Source organism: Aegilops tauschii, chromosome 2 (genome assembly GCF_002575655.3).
Source record: "Aegilops tauschii subsp. strangulata cultivar AL8/78 chromosome 2, Aet v6.0, whole genome shotgun sequence".
Taxonomy (NCBI): domain Eukaryota; kingdom Viridiplantae; phylum Streptophyta; class Magnoliopsida; order Poales; family Poaceae; genus Aegilops; species Aegilops tauschii.
In genome coordinates, this window is record NC_053036.3 from 44,219,604 (window position 1) to 44,231,077 (window position 11,474).

Here is an 11,474-nt window from a genome sequence, read left to right on the forward strand (position 1 = left end):
TTGTTGTTTACAGTCTGATTTCTAAACCTGATGAAAACCCCTATTTAAAAAAGGATTTAATAGAATTTGTAGTGATTCTTTTGTCAGATTGATAATATATTGCAAATTATGCTTGATGGTTAATTTCTTGGCATAAAAGGTGCTTATTTGAAATTTGGTTACTACTGAAATTTTGTCAAGATACTTGGACTTGTTCATTGTTCAGTCAGGTTCCAATCAAGAGTTAACCTGAGACAATAGAAAGTACTGTCTGTGTAATTATTGATGGTTCTGGAATAAGGATTAAACCAAATCAACGAAACAAATCCTCGAGGATGCCTTTTTTGGTAGCTAGCCAGGTTAAACTTTTCAATCCGTGCTCAGCCCTGTACTCATAGGTCCATTGTTTCAATATTTATGAAGCACCACATTTCCAAATACATTTATTAAGCACCCTACCAATGTCAAATTTTCAGATCTTGCGTACTTTTTTGTGGTACATGCCTACAAATTTTTGTACAGTCTATAGAAAAACGACGACTGTCCGGTCTAATCATAAACGTAGCCTAATCATCAAAAATTAAGTACACAAAAAACTTCATAAACATAGTTGTCACAGTTTTTTATTAACCTTGTTTTTACAATCTTTCAGATTATTCAGAAAACGAGTTACACAATTTTTTATTTAGAGAAAGAGTTACCACCATTTTTTTAGAAACAACTTTCATGTTCTTCTTTAGAAACATTTTTTACCACTATTATGAAAATATGTTCATATTAAAGATTACAGCTGCAAAAAATATAACAGCTGTATGATGGTTAATCAAATCAAGGATGGTCGAGAACTTGCAGATGCTACGTTTTTTATTTTGAAGTTAAGACTCAACTTGGAGCATTGGAGCATTTGAGAAATCTCACCACCAAGTCGACATCCAGCAATGGCATCTAGAGCACAAAGGTCTAAAATTGAAAAGTACACAACCTGTCGAAATGCTCTCACCATCTCATGAAATTGATGTGCTCGGTGAGGCAGAGGACGATGGTGTAGTGCTGCCGAAGCTCGGTACTTCCTTCGCTGCATTGTGCTTGCTCTTCTAGGTGTCATCCAACGTTGCCCTTGCGCGCATCCGCATCAGTCTCCAACCTTGTTACAATTAATATATTAACGCCCATTGCTTCAAAGGGATATATATGAAAAGACAACAGAATAGAAAACCATAGAAACAGGGTGGAAATGACTAAACAGAGTTACTATATGCACATCTTTGTAGAGAAGGTAAGAACAAAAGAAATTTCTTCCTCTGCTCCAAGTGTGACACCTCTGAATCTTTCAGTTGTAGAAGAAGACAGAATGGAGATTAGACTAATCTGCCTTCTCGTTTTGAAGATCACAACAACATTTACTACATCACAACGCACAAGAACCTAACGGTTACGTCAAACGGAGTTTGGAAATCAACAATCATGAGTTGTGAGATAACAAAATAATCACATCTGACTTGGTCACTCAAAAGAACTTATGCAGGTGAGAACCCTTATTGTGCTACTGCTAACGCCATAATTTATTTGATTCAAGTGGAGAGCTTTTTTATTCCTCCAAAGCCCAAGATATATAGCATTTTTCAGAGAAAGGTAACAGCCTCAACAGATTCTAGATAAGAAAAGGTCACGGAAGTGCATGAAGCTGGATTTGAGAGTGAGACTGAGAAGAAAAGAATACGGGGTAATCAAAGTACAATAGGTGATTCAAATAGAATGTTTAGGATACATATGTAATATGTTTACAGTTGAGTTTCAGTTCGTAGAAATATAAAGTTTGGTACATCTGGACTGAAACAAAACTCAAAAAAATTGTACCTTCGCTGTGTGATTTCCCTGTCAAATACCGAGCATACTATCAGTAGGCTGTGTAGCAGGCCAACAGGCAGCAAGCCAGCAACTCAGCCTGGGTTGGCCAGATCGACGGCGCGGCTCAGCTTGAGGTAGAAATCTTTAAGTCGCCCTCGGCTCCGGAAATCGCCCTGGGATGGCTAGATCCACGGCGCGGCTCGCCGACGGCCGGATCCGGCTGCTCACCGCGACACCTGGTCTCACCACTGCTCACTGGACCCGGCCGAAACAGATAACCATGGCAGGGACCGAGGAGTGGATGGGATGGGAGGAGGAGGGACGCGCCAAGGTGGGGAGTTGTGGCGGCTGGGACGGCGTGGCGGAGAGGGTTGGCGGCGGCGATGATGTGGCAATTAATATATATTAACGCCCATTGTTACAATTAATATATTAACGCCCATTGCTTCAAAGGGATATATATGAAAAGACAACAGAATAGAAAACCATAGAAACATGGTGGAAATGACTAAACAGAGTTACTATATGCACATCTTTGTAGAGAAGGTAAGAACAAAAGAAATTTCTTCCTCTCCTCCAAGTGTGACAACTCTGAATCTTTCAATTGTAGAAGAAGACAGAATGAAGATTAGACTAATCTGCCTTCTCGTTTTGAAGATCACAACAACATTTACTACATCACAACGCACAAGAACCTAACGGTTACGTCAAATGGAGTTTGGAAATCAACAATCATGAGTTGTGAGATAACAAAATAATCACATCTGACTTGGTCACTCAAAAGAACTTATGCAGGTGAGAACCCTTACTATGCTACTGCTAACGCCATAATTTATTTGATTCAAGTGGAGAGCTTTTTTATTCCTCCAAAGCCCAAGATATATAGCATTTTTCAGAGAAAGGTAACAGCCTCAACAGATTCTAGATAAGAAAAGGTCACGAAAGTGCATGAAGCTGGATTTGAGAGTGAGACTGAGAAAAAAAGACTACGGGGTAATCAAAGTACAATAGGTGATTCAAATAGAATGTTTAGGATACATATGTAATATGTTTACAGTTGAGTTTCAGTTCATAGAAATATAAAGTTTGGTACATCTGGACTGAAATAAAACTCAAAAAAATTGTACCTTCGCTGTGTGATTTCCCTGTCAAATACCGAGCATACTATCAGTAGGCTGTGTAGCAGGCCAACACGCAGCAAGCCAGCAACTCAGCCTGGGTTGGCCAGATCGACGGCGCGGCTCAGCTTGAGGTAGAAATCTTCAAGTCGCCCTCGGCTCCGGAAATCGCCCTGGGATGGCTAGATCCACGGCGCGGCTCGCCGACGGCCGGATCCGGCTGCTCACCGCGACACCTGGTCTCACCACTGCTCACTGGACCCGGCCGAAACAGATAACCATGGCAGGGACCAAGGAGTGGAGGGGATGGGAGGAGGCAGGGACGCGCCAAGGTGGGGAGTTGTGGCGGCTGGGACGGCGTGGCGGAGAGGGTTGGCGGCGGCGATGATGTGGCAATTAATATATATTAACGCCCATTGTTACAATTAATATATTAACGCCCATTGCTTCAAAGGGATATATATGAAAAGACAACAGAATAGAAAACCATAGAAACATGGTGGAAATGACTAAACAGAGTTACTATATGCACATCTTTGTAGAGAAGGTAAGAACAAAAGAAATTTCTTCCTCTCCTCCAAGTGTGACAACTCTGAATCTTTCAGTTGTAGAAGAAGACAGAATGAAGATTAGACTAATCTGCCTTCTCGTTTTGAAGATCACAACAACATTTACTACATCACAACGCACAAGAACCTAACGGTTACGTCAAATGGAGTTTGGAAATCAACAATCATGAGTTGTGAGATAACAAAATAATCACATCTGACTTGGTCACTCAAAAGAACTTATGCAGGTGAGAACCCTTACTGTGCTACTGCTAACGCCATAATTTATTTGATTCAAGTGGAGAGCTTTTTTATTCCTCCAAAGCCCAAGATATATAGCATTTTTCAGAGAAAGGTAACAGCCTCAACAGATTCTAGATAAGAAAAGGTCACGAAAGTGCATGAAGCTGGATTTGAGAGTGAGACTGAGAAAAAAAGACTACGGGGTAATCAAAGTACAATAGGTGATTCAAATAGAATGTTTAGGATACATATGTAATATGTTTACAGTTGAGTTTCAGTTCATAGAAATATAAAGTTTGGTACATCTGGACTGGAATAAAACTCAAAAAAATTGTACCTTCGCTGTGTGATTTCCCTGTCAAATACCGAGCATACTATCAGTAGGCTGTGTAGCAGGCCAACAGGCAGCAAGCCAGCAACTCAGCCTGGGTTGGCCAGATCGACGGCGCGGCTCAGCTTGAGGTAGAAATCTTCAAGTCGCCCTCGGCTCCGGAAATCGCCCTGGGATGGCTAGATCCACGGCGCGGCTCGCCGACGGCCGGATCCGGCTGCTCACCGCGACACCTGGTCTCACCACTGCTCACTGGACCCGGCCGAAACAGATAACCGTGGCAGGGACCGAGGAGTGGAGGGGATGGGAGGAGGCAGGGACGCGCCAAGGTGGGGAGTTGTGGCGGCTGGGACGGCGTGGCGGAGAGGGTTGGTGGCGGTGACGATGTGGCGGAGAGAACGAGCGAGAGGGGTGAGAGAGTGTGGTCTTGCAGAGGGGTGCCATGGGGTGAGAGAGTGAAAGGGTGGCTGCCGTGAGGATAAGTCAGGATAGGTGGAAAAACTAATTTGGTTTGTCTCTTTTGTTTTACATGTTTGCGTGATTAACAACTTGGTTCTTTCTTAGACCACATTACACAGTACACGTGGAGCCTGGCACTACATCCAGCACCCAACATGTAACAAAGCAGGATCTAGATAGTGAGTTCAGTTTAAATTAGCATAAATTAACAAGCAAACATGACATTATTTATACGACAGATCCACAACAATGTTAAACTCCTAGGAGTTTGTAGTTTTAGAGAAAAACAGTACTAGCAGTTTTCACATGAGACAATGATGGATTGGGGATAGGAGGAGAAGCTTGAGGGGAAGCTAGACTATGCTCGGCGCGGCTTGGCGGGGAGAGGAGGATGTGGGTGGCGCAAGAGGTTGTCGGGCAGAGGAGGAGGTCAGCAACGACGTGGCGGAGAGAGGATGATGTACGTGACACCATCGAGGGATTAGAGGGAAAGGAGACATGACAACTGGCGTGGAGAGGAGGTGTCGAACGATGCCATGGAAGGAAGAGGAGGAGCGGCAATGACAAAAGCGGATGGGCTTCGACAGTGGCGTGAAGAGGAGGACCATCAAAGTTGTGGAGGAAGGAGGAGGGGGCGGCTGACATCGTGGAAGGGATAGGAGAGGTCGGGAGACGGCATGGAGCGAAGAAGAGGCGCCACTCCTGCAAATGAAGCTGACGACCACATTCCTGATATTGTGCATGAATATCATAAGCTCATCAAGCTAATCTTAATTTGTAATAGGTTATTAGTTGAATCATCGCTCTCTATGTATACATCGTCAAATTACCTTTTTTACAATCTTACATTGCAAGTGAAGTGGATTTCAATTATTACTCGATTGCACTCGTGCTATCTTTTCTATACATGTGAAATTTAACATGCATTATGTTTATATATAACTTTAACAAAATATTCCAAAAGTCTGTGGCAACACACGGCCATTCTACCTCTCTTATGATAAAAATAAAAATAAATGGCAATAAAATTCTAACAATAAATGTTATCAAAGATTGATATATCTACCTATCACAAGAGAGGTAGGAGTAGTATGTTCTAGAAGATGTGTTTTCTGTAGTGTTTCTAAATGGTAAATTGTATGGTTTCAAGCACCTAAGAAAAACGTCCTACACTTATTTGATCTGTTCGCTCGCTCGCCCCTCCCCCCCTCGCGGGCGACATGCGAATCCCGACCCCCCTCCTCCAACTCCTCCCCGTCTTTCCCCCCTGCCGCCGCCGGCGTGGTCCGCCAGGTCATTCCCACGCGGTGCTGGCAGAGGTGGGTCGTTCTTTCCCCGCTCGCGCGTTGGGGGTGGGGGGGCTGATGGTGGTGGTGCTCCTAGGGCGAAGGCGGGCCGTTCTTTCCCCGCTTGCGCGTTGCGGGCCGTGGGTGCCCCTGATTCGGCGGCGCGGCCGTTGGCTGCAAGGCGCGTGGTGGTGCGGCTGGCTGGCGGCGTCCACTCCGCCCAGATCTGGGCCCTTTTGGGCCCCATCTAGGTTGGGGCGGGCTGGCGGTCCGATGTGCGGCGGTGTGGCTCCCTGGTGGTGGTGGCGAGGCATCGAGGGGTGCGGGTGGTGGCGGCTTTGTCGGCCGACGTGATGCAGTGTGGCAGCAGGGGCTGCCCTGACCCATTTGGGCCCGGTCGGGCAAGTAGGGGCCTGGTAGGCCCCTGCCGTCACGTCTGGTTGGCTTCGCGGCAGCGGCGAAGGTTGTCCCCTCTCGTCGGCTGAGTTGCGGATGCCCCCGAGCCCCTTGGCTCCTCTTCCCTCCTCCAGATCTCGTGTCGGTGGCCTGAGGAGACGACGAAGTTGGTTCAGTGAATGTGGTGGCAAAGGCTGGTGGGCGGCAGGTTGGTTGGTACACTTCAGATCGTCCGGGGTGGTGGTGGTTGTGTTTGGGTTGGTGAAATCCCTGGTGGCTCGTCCGGCGTCGACGTGGTGCCGCCTGCAGGCGCTGCTGGACCTCCCTAAAGGTCGTCGGGTTACGCCTTCCCCACTGTCCTCTGCGTACCGAGGGAAACCCTAGGACTTGTCCGGGCAGCAGTGGCGTCGTCGTCGCATTCCTTCTTGAAGGTGTTGCGCGGTACGCGACGCTTCGGGTGCTAGGAGCGCGGTGGTACTTCACCGGAGGGTGCAGCGGTTACCGGTCATCTTTGTTTCGTTGATCCACCGGTGTCGGCATTTGTTTCTCTTTCTTTTTCTCTCGTTTTTATTTTGGGCTTGTTTGTGTTGCGGCCCAAGTGAGCTGGTTGTATCGGATGGTCGCTTTATAATATAAAGCGGGGGAAGCCCTTTATCGTCAAGCTCCTAAATCCATATTATGTAGTAGTTTGTCAGCCAATTGCATATTGCAATGAAGTTTCTGGTTGTAACATTTGTATAAAAGAAAAAAAATTCCTTCATGTGTTGTTTTTAATTAATGGATAATAACAATGCACATGCTTTCATGAGAAAATCGATTTTAAGAATTAAAAAAGACATTCAAGTGTTATTATCATTTGCAATGCAGTGCAGAATAAAGAAGTCAATGTTTGTGTACCACCTTCTTTATTTTGTGCATCAGGTGTATAAGGTCGAATTACATTTTTTTATCAAAGTACACAGCAAGCGAATTATTCCAATTATTTTTCTGTTTATTATTGCCTATCTTCTATCTATGTAAAATTTGACATGCAACAAATACAAATTTTCAAAAGCCCGTCCCAACGTACGGGCAGTCTACTAGTAGTGTTAATAATGGACATTCCATCGATTTCTCAGCCTGCCACGCAAGTACGCTTGTTATTAGGAGCTGCTTTCTTGAACGATTGCATACCCCGTTAAGCAATGCCCCTTTTGTCCATCATGTTGGTCCCACACATTTCAAATTATTTCCTTCCCTCCCGATCGAGTCCATTGCTTAGCCAGCTGAACAACCTAGCCAGCCAAAGCTAGTGCGCGCCATGTCACAGCCACAGCCACAGCCACAGCCACCGCCCTCACTTTCTTCTCCCGGCTTTAATCCCTCGACCGGCGGCCCCTTTAATCACCCGCCCCGCCCAGCTTTCGCAAAGCGCAAATAATGCAATGCATGCGAGCGAGACATCTATAGTTCTATACACGCTCCTCCGCCGTCCGTTCGTTCGTTCCCTTACGTGCTAAGGCATCATCATGGCTATGCAGCTGCACGCCGCGTCCCCGGACGACCACCGCTACGTCCCCGAGCCCCCGCCGCCCCCGCCGCCTTTCTCCCCGCACCCGGCGCCGGCCCAGGCGGCGGTCAAGCCCAAGTCGCCGCATGTCTCGCAGGGCGGCGGCCCAAGGGCGCCCGTTGCCACGGTGACGACGCCCCTGACGCCTAGCAGGGACAGGGCGCGCCAGGCGCACAACGACGGCGGCGGCGACCAGGCGCAGGTGCTCAACGGGATCGTCCTCGTGCTGCGCGCCGGCGCCGCGCTGCTGTCCTTCGTGGCCATGGCGCTCGTCGCGTCCTGCCGCCACGGGGACTGGATGGACTTCCTCCGCTACCAGGAGTACAGGTGCGCGTGCGCGTCATATTATCATATCTATCCTGCTCGATCGGTCATGCTGCCATTCCTGAGAGCGTGCATGGTGTTGCACTGTTGACCATGGGCTGGGTGGTCGCTTTGCATGCTTGATTTGCTAGGTATCTTCTCGGGGTGTCCGTGGTCGCGTTCGTGTACTCTGCGGCGCAGGCGTTGAAGAACTTCCGCCGGATGCGCCGCGGCGACGCACACGCGAGCTTCCTTGATTTCGCCGGCGATCAGGTGAAGTTGCAGAGAATCTTGCCTAGGCCAGTGTAGTGTACGACGTGACCATTTTAGATGCAGCTTCCGTGTGCGGTGACTCTATGCATGTGTCATGCAGTTGAAATATTCCCATGATCTGAATGAATGCAGGCGGTGGCGTATCTGCTGGTCACGGCGTCGGCGGCGGCTCTCCCGATCACGATCCGCATGAGGTCGGCGGTGATCAACGTCTTCACGGACGCCATCGCCGCGTCCATCGCCCTGGGCTTCCTCGCCTTCGCGGCGCTCGCCCTGTCCGCCATGTTCTCCAGACAGGCGTAGTACGACTATCTTATAGCTAGCCATGCAGTCAGCCCATTGTGAGTCGGGACATCCATCCATGGTTGTTGTAGAAGAAAATTACAGTAGTTAACTCCAGGAGAAAAACAAAGTTGAGAGTAAGCTCGTGAATACTCTTTTGTAGAAGAAAACTAGTTAGATCCAGGAGCAAAAAAGAGGGACAAAAAGGAACAAAGTTCAGAGTTGCTCGTGGCATCTGAAGATCAGATGTTTGCATGACGACCCAAGTTGTCAAGAGATCATTTTCATCACCATTTTGTGGGGGTCTTGGGGTGAGAGAGGAGATTCAGAATCACTCACTTTTAGCTATGAGACCTACGCGCTAGCCAACTGCGCCACCACCCCAATATTGATTGCTTACTACTAATGCCAACTTTACTAATCTGTAGTACTTATTTGCGACGCCCCGTTAAATTGTAAAAAACCATCACAATTTAAAACCCTAATTCAAAAAAACCGCCATCACTCGATATTTTTTTCAAAAAATCACCAACATTGTGGTGACAGTTTTCAGAAAACACTGATGACATGATAAACAACGTTTGATACGGAATCTGACGGATGGGTCCCACGTGTAAGTGATGACATGGACAAAAAATAGCCTGGACCGTTAAGAGCATCTCCAGCCGCGCCCCCAACAAAGCCCCCAGGCGATTTTTCGGCCGCCGGCGCCGAAAAATCGGCCCAGTCGCGCCCCCAAAGGCCCTTTTTTCGCCGGTCGGGCCGAAATTGGCGCTGGCGGACCCAGGCTGAACCCGGCGCGCTAGGGGGCACTTGGGGGCGCCGGCCGAATCGTTTTTGGCGCGAAAATCGGCGGGCCCTCCTTGGCAGCGACTCGGCTCTTCTCGCTGCTTCGTCGTCCTCATCGCCTCGGTTCCCGCGGCGGAATCAATGCCAAAGCTGCCGCTCGCTGTCGTGCCGGTCAGCCTCCTCCATTGATGCCTCATGGGCGGCGCAGTGAAGACGGGACGACGCGCGTCCCTCGCCCGCCACGCGTACACACGGCGGCCACGCGTACGCGCGGCGCCTCCGCCTATATAAGCCGCCTTCAGCGCGCCGGTGACCCACAGACTCTCCACCGCCGATGCCCTCGTTCCTCGACACCCCCGTTCCTCCCCCTCTTCTTGCCGTTTCCAGTTCAACCATGGCCGAGCGCTTCCCAGGCGATGGCGCGGCGGCGAACGGCTTCGGCCGCCGCCACCTTCACGAGGACGAAGCTCGGCTCCTCTATGAGGCCGAGTGCCCGGTCCCGCCGGACATGCGGGTGCCCGGGGCGTGGAGGATCAGCTCCGGCGGGGTCCCGGTGCCAGCCCACCGGGGCGGCGTGGCGTGCAGAGATCGCGCGTATCCGCGCCTCTCTGCCGCAGGCGGCGAGGGAAGGTCCGCGGTACGTCCCCGACAGCCCGCTGTGGAGCCCTACTTCCGTCGCCGCCACGCCGAGCAGCTCGAGGCCACCAACGGCGTCGTGCCCTCCGGAAGGCTCAACTCCGAAGGCTGCCGCCGATGGTGGGGCGTACCCGGCCGCACGCTGGAGGCCGTCCTCGAGTACATCAAGGGCGGCAACACGCCCAGGCTGGAGTACCCCGCTCCCCCGTCCTTCTCCCACCGGCGTGGGAGCTCGTGGACGCCGAGGCGCATGGACCCGGGGGTGTCCTCCTCCTCGTCCGGCCGCTCGTCCGGCTCTCCCTGCCTTCGCCCCGTCAAGCCGGAGCCCCAGGACACGCCGGTCAGCCAGCGCACCCGCAGCTCTGGCGTCCCCATCGCCGACTCCTCCCCCACCTCTGGTCGCCTCGCCCTCGTCAGGCCGAAAGGGGAGCCCAGCCTCCCCACGGAGTACGAGGCCATAGTCCGGCGCGGCTTCTCCGACGAGGAGGCCCTAAAGTGGGCGCGGGACGACTACCTCCGCGACGAGATGGTCCGGCAGCGCCGAGCTCTGGAGGAGATAGCCGTCCGCAAGCGTGGGCGCGAGGACGAGAACAGCGTGGTGATCCTCGACAGCGACGAGGACGAGGACGCCCCCGGACCGTCCAACCCGCCGCGCCAACCTGGGGAGGGGTGCAGCAGGGACGGCGGCCGCGGAGGAGGCGACGACGACGACGGCGGCGACTACACGCAGTTCTACAAGCTCCTCGGCATGTAGAGCTTCAAGGGCGGCAGGCGGCGAGGAACGGCGAGGGCGATGACGGGCCTAGTAGCGTTTTTTTTCTTCTTTTGTAAAATATTTTAAATATGTATGAGCTCGCCAAAGTTTGATTGAATTTGCGCCTTGTTTGTGCCGGATTTTAGTTTTCCAAAAAATCGTGGGCGCCGCGACTGGGGGCATCACGCCCCCAGCACGCGGTTTGCGCCGGTGCGCCCCGGGGGCGATTTTAGCGCCTCCTCGGGGGCCAATGGCTGGAGATGCTCTAAGTTGATATAGGGCCCACCAGTCAGTATCTTCACTCCTTACTCTCTCTCCTGCATTTTATCAATCACCCTATGCGCACAGCCACGCCCACGCCATGGCTCGTCACCACCGCCAAACTACCTCGTCACCGGCGCGACTCCTCCAACGCCGCCACCTGCAGCTCCCCCTGCGCGCTTCCCCCTCCTCCTCCTCCCGTCACCTGGTCCACGCCACGCTCGCCGCCTGCAGCGGAGCGAGCCGCGCGCACCGGACAACCGGCTGCTGACCAAGCCGCGCATGCCCGACAGCATCCTCTCCAGCCACGCTCGCCGTCGGCAAGGGAACAAGCCGCGCGAGCCGTCCAGCCGGTTGTGGATCGAGCCGTGCGCCGCCACCTCCAGCTCCTCCCCGCGCGCTTGCCTTCCTCCTCCCGT

General features: G+C 51.3%; 1 protein-coding gene across 1 annotated transcript; it reads left to right on the forward strand.

The window, feature by feature from the left end:
- Positions 1-7,582: 7,582 nt before the first annotated feature.
- Positions 7,583-8,966, forward strand: LOC109767638 (CASP-like protein 4B1). The gene is made up of 3 exons (XM_020326374.4): positions 7,583-8,084; positions 8,213-8,333; positions 8,466-8,966. Exons 1-3 carry the CDS (start codon positions 7,717-7,719, stop codon positions 8,634-8,636), a joined length of 660 nt encoding a protein of 219 aa, XP_020181963.1. The 5' UTR covers positions 7,583-7,716; the 3' UTR covers positions 8,637-8,966.
- Positions 8,967-11,474: the final 2,508 nt, after the last annotated feature.

What these genes read in the sequence shown, in the direction of transcription:
- LOC109767638 (XM_020326374.4), top strand. Translation starts at nt 7,717, where the DNA reads ATGGCTATGCAGCTGCACGCCGCGTCCCCGGACGACCACCGCTACGTC. An exon ending in CTCCGCTACCAGGAGTACAG is followed by an intron (nt 8,085 to 8,212) that starts GTGCGCGTGCGC and finishes TTGATTTGCTAG; the next exon opens with GTATCTTCTCGGGGTGTCCG. An exon ending in TTGATTTCGCCGGCGATCAG is followed by an intron (nt 8,334 to 8,465) that starts GTGAAGTTGCAG and finishes GAATGAATGCAG; the next exon opens with GCGGTGGCGTATCTGCTGGT.